This window comes from Drosophila kikkawai, chromosome X (genome assembly GCF_030179895.1).
Source record: "Drosophila kikkawai strain 14028-0561.14 chromosome X, DkikHiC1v2, whole genome shotgun sequence".
Classification (NCBI taxonomy): Eukaryota; Metazoa; Arthropoda; class Insecta; order Diptera; family Drosophilidae; genus Drosophila; species Drosophila kikkawai.
In genome coordinates this window covers 3,256,008-3,272,317 of record NC_091733.1, presented here as the reverse complement: position 1 = coordinate 3,272,317, position 16,310 = coordinate 3,256,008, and the positions used below count along the sequence as shown (strand labels likewise).

At 40.8% G+C, this 16,310-nt stretch overlaps 1 protein-coding gene across 3 annotated transcripts; it reads left to right on the top strand.

Annotated features, from left to right (window-relative positions):
- The first annotated feature begins 13,648 nt into the window (after window positions 1–13,648).
- Window positions 13,649–15,947, top strand: LOC108086050 (cylicin-2). 3 transcript variants are annotated; one of them, XM_070288375.1, is made up of 4 exons: window positions 13,649–13,801; window positions 13,857–14,086; window positions 14,147–15,725; window positions 15,778–15,947. In XM_070288375.1, the coding sequence occupies exons 1-4, from the start codon at window positions 13,758–13,760 to the stop codon at window positions 15,851–15,853; spliced, it is 1,929 nt and encodes a 642-aa protein (XP_070144476.1). In that variant the 5' UTR covers window positions 13,649–13,757; the 3' UTR covers window positions 15,854–15,947. The 3 variants fall into 3 exon arrangements, with proteins under 3 accessions (XP_070144476.1, XP_070144477.1, XP_070144475.1); XM_070288376.1 differs by having other exon boundaries at window positions 13,660–13,801; window positions 13,851–14,086; window positions 15,820–15,947; XM_070288374.1 differs by having other exon boundaries at window positions 13,660–13,801; window positions 13,851–14,086.
- The last annotated feature ends 363 nt before the right edge of the window (window positions 15,948–16,310 follow it).

The window sequence follows — 16,310 nt, the reverse complement described above, 5'->3', positions numbered from 1 at the left end:
ATGTCCATCCACTATCCCTCTCTTGGAACTCATCCATTTTTCCAATTATTTTCTCCGCGTGTTCCTCATATTCATTGTTAATGTCTGAGTGCATGGAGAGAATTGTCATTTTCGATTGAAATGACTTCATCTCCATACACTCCTCTTCATCTTTTAATAGCTTATACAAACCGAAAAGTTCAAAATTAACTTTTACGGATGCATAGCTTTCCAAAATTGTTGCTAGATGAGGCAGAAATGCGTCTCCTGCCTCTCGTAGAAATGATGCCGGGAATATCACTCCTGCCTGCGTATTCTCGAACAGGTAGTGAAGGATCCTCCCTCGAAATCCATCTGCTACTTTTTTGACCCGGGAATCCACGGGTTCAATAGCATTCATTTTATGCTTCTCCGTTCGCACATGCTGATTCCATTCAGCAGAGGAATTTGTGGGCATATTGCACTTTTCACAGAATCGATACATTTTTGTTCTTGTTGTGGTGGTCGGTGGTCGGTGTGGGAAAGTCTTAAGGATATTTAGGGTATATTTTATCGTTTCCCAGAAAATGTATCTTTTAGTTCACATGCTTTCTCTATTAATTCAAACATCTGCGATCATCCACCCTCACATGCACACAACTCTTTCTTTCATGCGGTGTGGGAAAGTCTTGAAGATATTTTGGGATATATTCAAATTTCTTCGATTCCTTTCACATGCTTTCTTTATTAATTTAAACGTTTACGATCGCCCACCCTTTCCCACGGAATACCTTCTCACTATTAAGGGGGTGATATTCATATACACACATCTATAACCTTCTATATCATCATCTACTCTCCACTTATGTCATACATATACTCATCCTATATGCACATAACTAGAAAATAGAATACAACAAAATATATCATTACATGTTTAGCCAAGTTAATTGAATCTACTTTCCACCAATTAAAACACACAAGCAGGCCTGGGTAGTCACGAGCCACACACACGATCTTACAAATTCATAGATCAACAGGTAAGCAACAACCCTCGCTGTTCATACCTAGAAATTTCTTGGCACAAGCTACACACAAGCATGAGAACATTTCCCATCCACCGCCACCACACGAGTCGGCCAGGTACAAACCGTTCAGGCACAAGCCACACGATCTCACAAATTCATAGATCAACAGGTAAGCAAGTCTCACAACAACCCTCGCTCTTCATACCTAGAAATTTCATGGCACAAGCATGAGAACTCACCCCATCTACCACCACACGATCCCACAAATTCTCACGCATGACAACAGAAACAAAACCGTTACAAGGTATTACACGTTTAGACAAGTTAAATAACTGGGGTGACTTACACACCTGCTATCCTAATTGAATCACATTAAAACAAGCCGGATACGCACAATAACTAACCCTAATAAATTCTTACGCATTATGCCTCATCCCTCCCTCCTTCACAAATTCTCACAAATTCCTTATGTCTCATCCCTCCCTCCTTCACAAAATCCCACAAATTCCCATGCTTGAACACACACACCTTATCCCTTTAACCCCTCCCAATCAGTTTCTCACGCTTAACAACACACAAAACTGCACATGATCATGCATGCGTAAAATAATGAGGGGGAGGATCTTACCCTAAACCCCTTCCCCCTAATAATTAATTGATTTTTTATGCTAATTAGGACACCTGCGCCCCCCTCGCGCGCAGTCATGCGTGACTAATGACCCCCCACCCCGTGTGCAGTCATGCGTAGCTGTGCTCAAATCAGCATTCTCCTTCTACTCGGAAGCTCCGATTCTTTGTCCGCATGTAATATTTTTAGCGGACATTTTTCGGATCCATCCGCACTAAATCTACTCTGTGTCTGCTGGGTAACTCTAACCTACACATACACATAAGGTGAAAGATAAGATCCACTGTACTAGGGTGGTCCGATAAATACTTAGCCTCAACGACTGAGGTGTTCCAAATCGGTTATTGATATTACTATCGATTAAAATATTGTTTTGGACGACTACTGTAAAAATTTCAATCGAATCGGTCCCAAAGCTTTTTTGAATCCACGTGTGGAAGTTGGCCAGCTCGAAAATAAAATAAATTAGAAATAAGGAAATTAATTTGTAAACATTGCGAAAATGCAAGTCATATTTAAATTCGCATAGCCTACGGAAAAGGAGAAAAGCACGCCGTTAGGTGAAGTTTGGCAACGCTGCAATTGCGTACAGCTAACTTCTCGAGTCAGAGTTCTCGCTCATTTCATTTTGGCACTGAGAACGTTCGCATGCAAACCGCTGCTGATCGTCAGAGTTAATAGTGGAAAATTTTCAATCGCGTGGCCGAAAATTTCAAAGTGTTTTCTGGCCGAGCAAAAGGAGTTCACCAGTGCAGAAGGAATTTCGGAGAAACGAACCCAGCACAAGGGGTAAATATTTCTGTGAAAAGTGCAAAGGCAGTGTTTAAGTGCATATTTTTGTGTATGAAAGAGACCGAATATACGTCGGCCGGCAACTTCAGCGCCAGAGCGGCAGTATTACGCCAGTTCTTGGGTGTTGGTCACCGGCTGGTGGACAGTTTTAGAGGTTGCTGGCCAAGATCGGTGCAACAACTGCCGTATTTTTGGACGTGCCGCGTGCTGATTACCACGTTTTGAGGTTGGAATCAACCTGCGCGTGAGCACGCCCAACACCAATCGGATTTAACTAGAGCGGGATGCAATAAGGAGAACAGACCTGTCGTCTGGCATGCGAAGACGCCGAACCCTTCGTATGCGGTGGCTTGATCAGGAGACTTGGAGGAGAATGCCGCAAGGAGGCATCGTCATGTGCAGAGCTGCAGCCAATTAACGTTGACGTGAGCTGCAGATCATTTTCTTTGTTTAGGGATTGAAGCCACAGTGCTAAATTTTAAGTTTAAATTCTTTGATGGTTGCTCATGCAGCATATTTTTTTGTATTCAAGTAATGTAAATTTAGAATCGTTTGATCAAGCAACACAAAAATAATTTTTGGTCAGAAGTTTTTTTTTTTTTTTTTTTTTTTTCTTTTTTTTTTAGGGTGGTTTTCGAGGCGATTCACATATCTGATTGCCAAATCTTGGAGAACGTCTCCGACCATCGGGACCTTCAGGTTCCTCTCGATGTCCTTATTTCTGACATACCAGGGAACACCAGAAATTTTTCTTAGGATCTTGGATTGTGCTACCCTTATTTTGTTCAAGTTCGTTTTAGCTGCAGTACCATATATTTGAAAAGCGTATTTCCATATGGGAGATAAAATCGTCTTGTATATGGCAACTTTATTATGTAGAGTTAGCTTGTTTTGCGGTGAGAGTAGCCACTCCATTTTCTTTGCCTTCTGCAAGACAGAGTGCTTGACCATTGTGGTGTGGGCTTTGAAGTTGAGCGACCTGTCAAGTATGACCCCCAGGTATTTATGCGAGGCTTTGTGCTCCAGTTCAGAGCCCAACATCGTGATCACGCCGCAGGATTTGGTCCTTGTTGCAAAGGTTACGTTTGCACATTTACTACTGTTGACACCTATATTCCATTTTTTTTGTCCAAATTTCGAAGGTGTCAACATAGCTCTGTAGAGCTCGCCAAGCCGTATGTATAAACGAGCTTTTTGTCAACACGGCAGTGTCGTCGCAAACGTTGCAATAAGTACGTCGTCTTCTTCAATCCCTGCTATCGTGTTAGCGGTTGGCATATCGGCTGTGAATAGCGTGTAAAGTGTTGGGCCAAGCACGCTGCCATACAAATGTTCGATAAATTTGTAGAAAAAAATGTATAACTTTGCTGTTTTTCATCATTTTTTCACCATTTTTTAAATATGGCCATTTTATATTATGTCACAATTTCGATAAGACTTTTATGAAAATCGGACGACTATATGATATAGCTGCCATAGGAACGATCGGGAAATTAATAGAAAAAAAATTATAGCTTGGTTGTTTTCAACGTATTTTTATCAACTCTAAGATATAGGCTTAGTCATAATTATTTAAAAATCATGCCTCCCAATACGTCAAGGGGTCTCAAGTGTCAGGAATGTTTTCTTTTTCCATAAATTGCCTTGTGGCAATAATGCCATCGGCTCTGGTAGACTTTACTTTAGGCTTATTTTGCAAAAATGAAAATTTGCTGCTTGCCTGCTTCCGCGGAAGATGCAGCACGTAGTGGGTGAGTTTCTCGTTGTGGTCTTTGCACATGATTTTTGATATTCTGCAGGTTGCGGAATAACTCCTCCACCAGCTTTTTGCGCTTGCGTCAGCCCGTCTCTCTAGCTCGCTTTGGAACGTTCTTAGGGAGATAGGGACGTTTTCTGTTCTTTCACTCACCAGTCCAACGCCTTCCTTTGCAAGTTCGTCCGCGGTTTCGTTACCGTCTATGCCTTAGTGGCTGGGAACCCTGTAGATCCTCACTGACTTATTCGTGCTTAGGCTATCTAGTGACTCCCTGCTTGCCAGTACATTTTTGGAACTGACCGCTGATGACTGCATGGATCTTATCGCCGCTCGACTGTCTACGAACAAATTGACCGCCTCATGTGGACGGTTTATGCTCTGCGCAAACTCTGCTGCTTTCCTGATGGCGAATACTTCCGCCTGGAATATACTGCAGTAGCTTGGTAGCTTATACGACAGCCTCATTTTAGGGTCTGAACAGTATATGCCCGCTCCAACTCCTCCTTCTATCTTGGAGCCGTCGGTATGTCGGTGTATATATAGAGGTGTTGAGCAGAGTCCTGGCCTGACTTCCAGTTATTTGGTCCCATGAATACTGTTGTGTTTACATCCGGGCATGTTCTGGGTATCATGTAGTCAGATGACTGCTCATGTGTCGACCAATTGAACAGTGCCCGAAACCTTGTAGCGACCAGTTTCCTGATGCAACCAGACGTTGTGCCGCCTTTCCTGCTGTCAGTTGCGCTTGGATATCTAGGGGATATATACCGATTATGGTTTTGAGTGCTTTGGTGGGGGTTGACCTCAGCGCCCCTGATATGCAGAGCAGTGCCTGCCGCTGGGTTCTCTCAATAAGCTTATTATACGTTTTCTTCTCCGTGACTTGCCACCACACTAAGACTCCATACAGCAGAGTAGGACGCACCACCGATATGTAGACCCAATGCATTAGAGCGAGTGAGAGGCCCCATGTGCTGCTAAGCATCTTCTTGGATGCATATAGCGCTATGGTGGCCTTTTTGATCCTCTCTAATACATTTGCTCTCCACGTCAGCTTGCTGTCAAGTACAATGCCGAGGTATTTGACTTGTGTTTTCGGGGTCAGCCTGGTATTGTTAATTTTCGGGGGGATCCATTGCGGCACCTTGTATCTCTTGGTGAAGAGAATAAGGTCCGTCTTATCCGCATTGATATTGAGTCCTACCTTCTCCGCCCACTTACATATCTCCCTGAGTGTTGTTTCCATGATCGAGCTGAGGATCGATGGACAGACTCCCGTGATAATTATGCTTATGTCATTCGCATAAGCTGTTATCGTTGGTGCTTTCCTCTCGAATCTCTTGATTAGGTCGTCTACAACCAGATTCCATAGGAGGGGCGACAGAACCCCACCTTGCGGCGTGCCTCTGTGCGCTCCTCTCACCATGGAAGCGGTGCCCGAATCTGATTGTACCCGCCTGCAACTTAAAAGATTTTTTATCCACAAGTTGATAGCGGGGGACGAGTTGGTCGCTTCTAGGCGATCCATTATTGCGTCCGTGCTAACGTTGTTGAATGCCCCGGATATGTCCACGAACACTCCAAGTGCATACTCCTTATTGTTTAGGGCTCTCTCAATGGTGGCTACCAACGAATGTAGTGCCGTCTCCACTGATTTCCCCTTCGTGTAGGCTTGCTGGTTGGTCGACAGTTGTCTCCCTACATCGTTCCAGATGTATAGGTCCAGCAGCTTTTTCAGCGTTTTAAGTAGGAATGAGGTGATCGCTTATCGGTCTGTAATCCTTGGGGCTCACTTGGCTGCACTTTCCTGCTTTGGGCAGGAAGACAATCCGAGAGGTCCTCCATTGGATAGGGATATAGCCCGTGCTTAAACAAGCTGTATACATTTATTGCGTAAAGCAATGGGGTGATCACCTCCTTGGTCACCTGCAGCATGGCTGGGAATATTCCATCTGGTCCTGGTGCGAGGATTACCTCGCAAAGGAGTCTATAGCCCAGTGGATTCTACCAGAGGATATTAAACCTTTTTGGAGATGCTCTACTCCAGTTGCTAGGTCCTGGTGCTCATTTGCATCGGGTACCTCAGTGCATCCTGGGAAATGCGCGTGCATTAGTGCTGTTAGGGCCTCTTCGCTGCCCTCAGTCCACTGTCCGTCGTCGCATTTGAGCTGACTCTGTATGGTTGGCTGCTTCGATAGCAGCTTCCGGAGTCTAGCTGTTTCCGGGGCAGTCTCTATATTGGAGCAGAAGTTTCTCTATGAGTTTCTCTGAGCCTTGCGTATTTCCTTCTTGTAGTCCCTAAGTAGGACTTTGTATTCCTCATTGATTATGTCATCTTTCGCCTGCTTGGCGATTTTGAAGAATTCTTTAAGTTTGTTGCGTCGGAGTGAAAGGTCCTTATTCCACCAAGGTGGCCTGGTCCTCTTTCTCGTGTCCGATATAGGGCATGATGCGTGGTACGCATCCAGCAGTTCTTTGGAGAGTGTCTCTAGGAACTTTTCTATGTCTTCCGCGGATTCTACTATGCCCGGAGGGATCGCGAGCCGTGTCACGATAGTCTAGTTGAACTTTCCCCAGTTAGTATTCCGGGGGTTCCTGAAGACTGATGGTTTTGGAGAGTGTTCGAATGCGTATTGGAACCGTATGTACTTATGATCTGAGAAGGATGGTCTTTCAAGGACTCTCCATTCTGATACCAAAGTACCTTGTCCCCTTACCAGAGTAAGATCTAGCACGTTTGAGGAGGTGGGACCTACATAGGTGTGTTCCTCCCCCACGTTTGCTATAGTCAGGTTGGTTGAGAGTATAAAGTCTAAGAGGGACTCACCTCTGTCGTTTATGTCGGGGCTCCCCCATACGCAATGGTGCGCGTTGGCGTCTGCACCCACGAGCAGTTGCTGGTGCTTCGGGATGGCTTCTACCAAGCTCATGAGTTCTTCTGGTGGGGACGTTCTGTCGTGTGCCATGTAGCAGGAAGCTACCAAAAGGAGCTTTTCCCGCTCTCTAGCATCACCACGGTCAGGTCATCAGAGCTGTAGTGAGACATAAGGTTAGCGTGTAGACCCTTCCGTACAGGTACGGCGGTTCTATTCCTGCTTACCGTTGGTGGATGGAGCAGATTGTAATTTGCGGACTTCAGTCCGGCGATGGCATTGCCTGAGGCGATCCATGGCTTCTGGACCAAAGCTATGTCGGCGGATCCTTGCTCCATGGCTATGAGGAGTTCCGCCGACGCGACCTTGCTCTGATGGAGGTTGAGCTGCAGCACCCTGAGTGTCATGGGTACTGGCCTCACCTCCATACGACGGGTTGACTACTACGGTCAGGTCACCGTCCTCTCCTTCGTCGGACTCATCCAGCGTCATTTCCCGGTCGGCATCCATGATGGTTTCCAGACCTAGGTCCTTCTCCACCACATCTGCTTTCAGGGTGCGAGCAACCTTATCCCCGGGGTGGCGCTTTTTGAGGCGCAGGTACACGCTACCCATGCCCCACGCCATCTTCCCGTATCTGGGATAAAGGATGTCCTCTGCCTCCTTGTTTATCTGGAGGACTGCACTTTGCACTTTTGATGGGGCCGCAACGTGCAGAACCTTCCAGTCCGCGGTTGGGATATCCGGGCTCTGACGCTGCAGCAGCTTCAGCGCCCGGTCCGCTTTGATTGTGATGGGGAAGAGTACCTTCGCTTTTGGAGTGGATGGGATTAGCTCCCGGTCCACTACCTCTAGCTTGGCTCTCTCCCACAGCGCCTCCAACTGGCAGACCGCTTGCGTCAGCCACTTTCTCGTCGGGTCATCCATGCACTTTAGGATTTTAACCCCATTTAGCCACCCAGCGCCATCGAAGGTGGGCATGGGAGCTTCGGGATCATCCTCCATCCGTGCGTACAATGTCTCAACGAGCCGCGCATGCACCATCTTCCACTGCTCCTCGGTCATTTTGCCGGCTTCGTCGCTTCTGTCAATGAGGGCCACGATCAGGTGTCGTTTGGTCACCTCACTGACTTTTGCGTTTTTTTGGGCTTTTTCGCCATTTGAGGAGGGCCTGCTTCCTTAGGCCCGCGTTGCCGCTTGCTCCCCGGTGCGTCCATAGAGGCGCTTTCTGTTGAACGTTGCCTTTTGTTGGCAAGCGTCTCCTCCACCTTATTGGCGAATCCGCGAGTCGAACTCATATGGGGGAGTTTGGCGAAGTGAAGCCTCCCCTCAGCGATTTTCTCCTCAGCCCAGGTAAGCTTTGCCTTTTCCTCTGGGGATAGGGCGGCTTTTTTCTGGAGCCGATCATGGATGCGGAGGGCAGCCTTGTACATCGCCTTGGCCTTCATTCCCTCGCTTGACCGCTTTGGCCCGTCCCTGCGCCGGAAGCTGGTGCCTGGTTTCGGTGAGTGGAGAAGCTGCACGCTCTCAAGGTCCGAGTCTGTATCGACTATGGCACGTGAGCGGCTCAACTTCCCCTGCGTAGCTTTTTCGGCAGTAGCGTTGCAACTGACATGACCTGCTCCCGTCACATCAGAGGTGTAACCGCTGGCGACACGCAGAGAGGATTGCTCCCCCCCGTGCCCGCCGGTGGTAGCGGTCACGCCTTCCACCGACGTTTGGGCTGACATCCCAGCCCTGGTTTCTTTCTTTAAACCCTCCAGAATGGATTCTTTTTCAGGGGTACCACCCACTTGCGTTTTATGCCTTCCGCCAGGCACCTCCACCCATGGCTAACGGTTCACTTCCTTTGGCTTTTTAGGGCAGAAGGAGTTGAACCGTGGCCTTAGCTAGACACTGTATTATCGCGGACGGGACAAGCAGCAATGCATAACCCCTGTCCGGACTAATATAGTGCCCATTGCCCAGCCGGTACCCTCGGGGAGGGTTCAGATGGAGGATTTTTGCCAGGCCTCCAATAAATATAAGTCATACAAAATTTACCAATCTTCTCTTTGGCTATTAAACGTGAAATTAAATGAGCAACTGAGCCATCTAAAGATCAACACATCTACAATCGACTTTGTGACGTAATTCGCCGTTGAAAGGGGAAAACATGAACAGGGTATCGTTGTTCTCGATCATACCTCCGAGTGTTAACCACATTCAGGCTTATCGACCCTTACCCATCAGCTGAGCGGGACCCATTGATTCCTAGCTCTAGCGGGAGATGTGGGGGGGGGGGGGGGTTTTGCTGCGGATAAGGATTCTTACGTCTTAGGTTTTATTATAGAGTCCCTCCTGAATCTACACAATAAGACGATCCTCATTCGAAACCAACACGCAAATAATTGTCTCAAAATTAGTAAAATATGAAACAAGGCAAAACTAAACTGCGAGAAAAAAAATTGAGAAACGAGAAAGCACGAATTAGTATTTGAGCCTGCAGGGGTGTCCTTAGGTGTTGTTCGACACACCCTATATCTTTACCCTCCCAACCATGGTCCTTCTTGTAATCGTTAGCGAAAGACCCCAAAAGTATTTAAATATGCATCAATTCGTTAGTCTCCCATGCCATAAATAAGAAAACTTAAAAGTTCATCATCATTACAATATTTTTTTAATAATCAAACAAAAATTCCTTTTTCGATATTTTTCAGTGTACATCTCTCCAATTAACAATAATAAACAAAGTCCTAATATAATTATGTTTCTACTTTCATGGCTGCTAGATATCAAGGCCTAATTTATTTAATTATTAATTTCTATACCATATCATTACATAGCCTATTTTATTTACTTATGGTTTATATAATTATTTATTTAATCATTAAAATTTTTTTTTTCAGTGTCATTATAATCCCATTTTATTTAGTTTAAACAATGATAATGGTAATGTGGTGCCTTATTATGATGCTATAAAATATTATAAATATATAACTATACCCATTTAATTGTTTTTATTTTTGTTGTTTTTTTTTTCGTTTTGGGTCTACCTAATTTTATTTCTCTATTATTATTCTATTTTTGTTTAGCTTCAACAACCTACATCGCACAATTACAATAAAACAGTTTCTATTGCTGAAAAAAAAAGAAATATGTATATGCAAAGGTAACAAAATAATTAGGTTTTCATTCTCTGAGTGTAGCCTTTTGGCTTTACATTTAAGTGCTTTCAATTTACGATGAATTAGAATAAAAAGAGGAATTGGCAAAATAACAAAAATCAATCGATGCTGATAAGCATTAATGCCGGTAATTAGTCTTTACACTGGGCGACATAATTTGTTTTCTGTTTTCACTCACCCACTTTGTTGTTCTCGATGATGTGTTGGTGTATATTAGGGGAAAATTAGAAATTACCAATATAGCCGAATAATCTTAATTTGTTTGTTTGGTTTTTTTTCTGATTAATATTTAAAATATTGAGAAGTTATTATTATTATTTTTTTTTTTTTTCAGTTACCTTTTTCATATTTGGTATTAATTTTATATATACATATTATTTATTTTATTTTCTTGTGTTTACTTACGTTTTAATTTTTTTGTATTCTTACTGGCAACGAAACTTTTTATTGCAGTGTACGACTTTAGTTGGATTTGCTAAGCTCACGCTCTTGTTTTTTTTTTCTATCATATTGACTGCTCATATGCATCACCATCACTACCGCTGTCTGTTTTTTACACCTTTTACATGCGTATTTTAAATTTTATTTCTTATCCGATTTGAGATATTTATTTCATAATTTGGTAATAATGATGATGTTTCGATATGGTTTTAACTCTAGTGGTATTTAATTGAACAAAAAAAATCATTTTTATATCTATGTATTTACACTAATTTGCATGTTTGTTTTTTTTTCCGTTTTGAGGTCGGGTTTTTTTCTTAAGGGGTTATATACAGTTGTACCGCGCAAAAAAATGCAATTTTGCCGATTTTTTTTGACATCATAAAAAATATTTATTAAAAATGTTTTGCCGACGTTGTTTAGTACATATTTCTGTGTACTTTATAAAATTTTTTCATAAAAAAATATTAAATATTAAAAATGTTATGGCCGAATTCCAAGATCGTCTTTTTTTCGATGGTGACTTGCGGTGGACATCATATCCCGAGAACGGTTCATCCGAAATCAAAAATTAAACAAATTTTCGTTAGTATATTGTATTGCCTAGTCCTCTAGACCATGGATTTGTAAAACTTTTGATTAAAAAAAAAATGGCGACAGTTTTAACAAAAAATTTACTTTTTCGAGGTATAACATTTTCGATTTTTATGCTTTAAAAAAAAAAATTTTTCAAAAAAAATTAAAAATTCTTCGTTAGAGGACTAGCTATTGTTATAATAAATAAGTGGTCAAAATTCGGTGTTGTTCGGATCAATAGTTTTTTAGTAATCGTGTCCACCGCAAAGGTAACTTCGAAAAAAAACGCTTCTGAGATAATCGCGTTTAAAGTTTCAAGTTTGTTCAAGCCGATGTGCAGGTCGTGCACTATAAATAGCTACAACTTCTGTTCTAATGCTCCGATCGTTATGAATTTTTGTGAGAATATTCTCAACAGTATATACTTGAAGAATATGAAATAAAAAAAAAGTCGATTTTTTTATCATCACAACTGTATATAAGATTTAAGATTTTACATTTTAACTAGTCGTGTGTTTTATGAGTTGTTTTAACCCATTTTAATTTGTCACTAGGTTTTAAGGGTTTTTAATTTTAATTTTTTTTTTTAATCTGCACTGTGTTTTACACGTTTTATTTTTGAGTCACTTTTTGGTGGGTTTTTTCCGATCCAAGCTGCGGCGAACTCCAAATAAAGTTTTCCCCCAGCAGAGATAGCTGCTCCAGACGCCCTTTTTGGCCGGCGCTGAATAGCGTAACCAATCTGCTCTGCTGCCTTGTTTAGCTGCAGCAATTAAATTAATTAATGTTGTGCAAACGAGCCCAGGAATTTTTAGAAATATTTACCCAGTGCTTCCTTTTCTTGTATTTTGCTGCTCAATCGACCTAGCGATTTCTCAACGTGTAGTCGAAGAAAACAAGCGTGACCTACACGTGCAAAAATAATGTTATTTATACGCCTCTGTTTGGACACATTTTATTTAAAATAATTACCTTGCCGACACGGTAATCTTTGGCAGCCGGTAAATTGGCGTTTGTTGATGGCCTTTTTCAACCGATGCCGAAATATCAGTAGGATTAGGGTTCGGAGCACATGTGAATATGCTCGCTCGTATATTTTCTCTGCTGGGTTCGGGACCAACTTCTCAGCTTGACGATGCCAATGTAAAAGATCGAAGCCAGAAGCTGGAGACCCGAAGAACCCTTCACCGATTTGCACATCGGTATTCACCAGCTGGTGGTTTCAACTGTCATTTTTAAGACGTTGCCAGATAAGGGGTCGATACTAATTATCGCTATTATTTTTAGGCGCGAATCATTTTAATTAAAAAAAAAAAATACTTAAAAAGTTTTTATATGAGTCCATTACAACTTCGGACCCGGCTGAAATTGCCCCTAATCCTAAAAGACACGGAGATCAAAGAGGATCTGGCGCGTCTGGGACCTCTACTAAGATGTCTGCTTAACTGCGTTGCAAACTTATGACTGAAATTATAATACCCTGCAATTATTACGGTGCCTGATATTTATACACATCATATAATAATTGGGTTTTGATAAAACTAAAAAAAAAAGAAAGTTTAATAGTTAAAAGAAAACTATATTTTTAATTTAAATCTCTAATATAATAAACATTATAAATTTAATTTGTTTTTGTTAGAATCGACCTATAACTGATAAGAATTTGTAAAGTTCTTCAGACTCGAGGTCTCAAATCGGCTGTAAATTTATAAAAATCAAAGGTTCGACTTTTTATACATTTTACTGCTGAAAAACATAGTAAACAAAGTTTTATTACATTTTACGTATACCGTACGTATATACGTATTAATCACAGTTTGACAGTTACAGTTTTACACTCCCAGATTTACATTTTTTTGTACATCTTCCGGTCGTTTCCATGGAAGCGTTAAGATATCGTCGTACGATTAAAAAAAATATATAACCGAAATTCTAAAATAATAAAAAAATAAATATCTCAAAAATTATGAAAATATGTTGAAAAACAGCCAACATTTTTCGATCATTTTCTATGGCAGCTATATGACTAGACTATATGCAAAGTTTCATTCAGATAGCTTTAAAACCGACGGACTAGTTTGCGTAAAAACGGACAGAAAGACAGACGGACGAACAGACGGACGGACAGACGGACATGGCCAGATGAACTCGGCTGTTTATGCCGGCCAAGAATATACATACATATATACTTTATAGGGCCGAAAATGTTTCCTTCATTGCGTTGCAAACTTCTGACCCTGCAAGACTATAAAAACTGTAACTGCAAAACTGAAAATACAATATCTATAATAATTTGCAATGGGCTTTAGACTCGAGGTCAAGTCGGCTTTTTTATAAAATCAAAGGCGTGACTTGAATATAATAAAATATTGCAAGCTTTTGCTGCAATTATAATACTCTATATAGTTTAACTCAATTGACTTTACACTACAAGGCAAGTTTTTTGTATGTAGCTAGGCGTTTAATGTCTATTTCAAAAAGTTGTTAACTAAATTATATATTCAAAATTTTCCTTTAAAAAATGTATAATTTTGTATAATGGAAAAGTATATAGAGTACAAATGCTGCAATCCGGCATCTAGGTATAACCATCTGAGATGCTCCTTATTGAATAACAATTAACTTTACTAGCCTCAGCACGTCTAGCTCAACAAAAATATTTTGTGATGGGGAAAAACTGTGCAATCCATGTGGATGTTATCGTTGCTGTAAGTCCGCATTTTTTAATGATCATACCTATTCTATCTTGAAGAGGATATGTCATAAGATAATACAAAATCAAAGCCGGCAAAGGTGTCGCGAAAACTATTCCGTTTTCGATGGTGGCAATAGCACAATCATTAGACCCGCATTCAAAGGACAACAAGGTTAATTCGATATATGACACATTTTTAGTTACAAATGTTCCTTATATAAGTTTTTTTTAGATGGGACTGATCTATTTAATAATTGTATTCCGACCCAAAGTGTGTCACTCAAAAGCGGACATAGAGAACAAAAACATGAATATGTTCGTGTGCCTGACTTAAAAAGAAATGAAATTGGAAAAAGCAATGCTGCATGGTATGAGAATATGGGTCAAAGGCAAAATAGTAAAAAGCCTTATATTTCGGGAGACAATGATGAAACTAATATTGGGAGGGAGACCAAAATGATACGAAAAGGGCCAATCCGCTATCAAAAGGGAAATAAGAACGAGGAGACTGTAACCAAAAACAATATAGATGTTTTGGAAAACGGTCTTAACAAATACAGCAAAGAAAACAATAACAAAGATACTTCAATTTTAAAAAAAGGTGATCGACGGACGGACGATGACAAAAATGGATCAAAAAAGTCAGCAAGGCCGAACAGTTCAGATAGAAATTTTTATAAAGATGAAAAATTCGTGAGAGATAAAAATCAAGGAAAAAGTGAAGGAAAAGATAGCAAAAATAGAGAGACTAAAGCTAAACAATTAAAACTTGAGAAGAATGTGGATCATGATGAAATGAATAAGAATGAAGAGAGTGAAAGAAAAGAAAAAAAAAGTGGAGAAAGTAAAGCTAAACAGGCGAATATTGAAAGAAATGGGGAGCAAGGTAAAATAAATAATAATGAAGAGAAGGAAGGGAAATATAGGGAAAAAAAAACACTTAAAGCACAAAAAAGCAAAATTGATAAGAATTTGGATCAAGGTGAAATAAAGAAGAATGAAGAGAAGGAAGGAAGAGAAAAAAAGAATGGAGAAAGTGAAGCTAAACAATCCAAATTTGAAAGGAATGTGGATCAAGATAAAATAAATAAGAATAATGAGAAGGAAGGGAAATACAGAAAAAATAGAATATTTAAAGCAGAAAAAAACCAAATTGAAAAGAATGTGGATCAAGGTGAAATAAATAGGAATGAAGAAGAAGAAAAAGATAGAAAAAATAGCACAAGTAAAATAAGCCCAACCAAAAATTATAATGTAGATCCAGGTAAAATAACTAAGAACGAAGAAGCTTTAAAAATATCTAAAAAATCGGGAAAAAGAAGGGAAAAGCGGATAGGCGAGTTAAATCAGGAAAATGGCAATAAAAAAGATGAACAGAAGGGCGGAAAAGATAATAAAATAAAAAAAAGAAAAATTGATAGTAATGATAAGGACAAAAACGGCCAAAGTTATCAAGCTATGTCAAAGAAGCAAAATGCTGAAATCTTTGTCCAAAAGGATCTCGTCGACGACATGAAAACTCAGAGTAGAGAGGGCAAGCCCAAAAGAATTGCATTAGGGCCCACTAGTAAAAAAAATGCAAAGTCAAAATTTAATACGGGTTATAGAAAAAGTAATCAACTTTTTGAAAAGAAAGACATATTTTTTAAAAAACGCATTACAAAAGGACAAAATTCAAAAATATTATCTAATAGAAAAAAGTATAGTTCCAAAGGGATATTATTCATGCCGCGCGAGTTACAATCGTGTCGATATGTACGACCCTGTGATATTCTTCGTGTAAAATTGGAGGAGCGAGATTTGTCTAGATGGTATGTATATTTAAAAGCACCTATTATGATTTTGACAACCATATAATCACAGTATTGCCTGCTGTTTTCCGTTCCGACCATATGTATCTTGCAGTTCCTACCAATGTGGCTTACCTTGTGGGGAGTAGGATAGCAAAACTTTAATTCTTTCAAAAAAGTGTGCTCAAAATTTTAGCTTGACTTACTTGGTATTGGTACCCAAATAAAAAAAAACGAAACAAATTTATATTGTGTAAGTAGTTAAATAACCCGGGTGACGGGACCTTTGATGTCGGTAAAAAGGGTAATAAAAATGCAATTAATGGATTAGCTGTCAAACTTAGAGTGGTTTAGGTAATTAAAATGCACTTAATTAGGGGGAGATATGAATCTGTCATAAGAGGGGGTAATAAAGATGGAATAAATTAGCGTCAGTGCATGTAAAAGGACATTTGAGATCAAGTGTTCAAGGTTCCCACAGGGATATGGATACGAGTGCGAATGCAACGGAGCGATCCCGGTAGCGACCCCGGATCGATGCACGTGCACCGACGACCCCTCACTTAGAGCGTGAGGCAATTGAAAAAGGGCGCACCGGGGAGATCC

Bases quoted from the DNA above. Each gene is read 5' to 3' on its own strand.
- LOC108086050 (XM_070288374.1), top strand. From the start codon at position 13,758: ATGGAAAAGTATATAGAGTACAAATGCTGCAATCCGGCATCTAG. The intron at 13,802-13,850 runs GTATAACCATCT...TAACTTTACTAG, and splicing joins TGCTGCAATCCGGCATCTAG to CCTCAGCACGTCTAGCTCAA. The intron at 15,726-15,777 runs GTATGTATATTT...ATATAATCACAG, and splicing joins GAGCGAGATTTGTCTAGATG to TATTGCCTGCTGTTTTCCGT.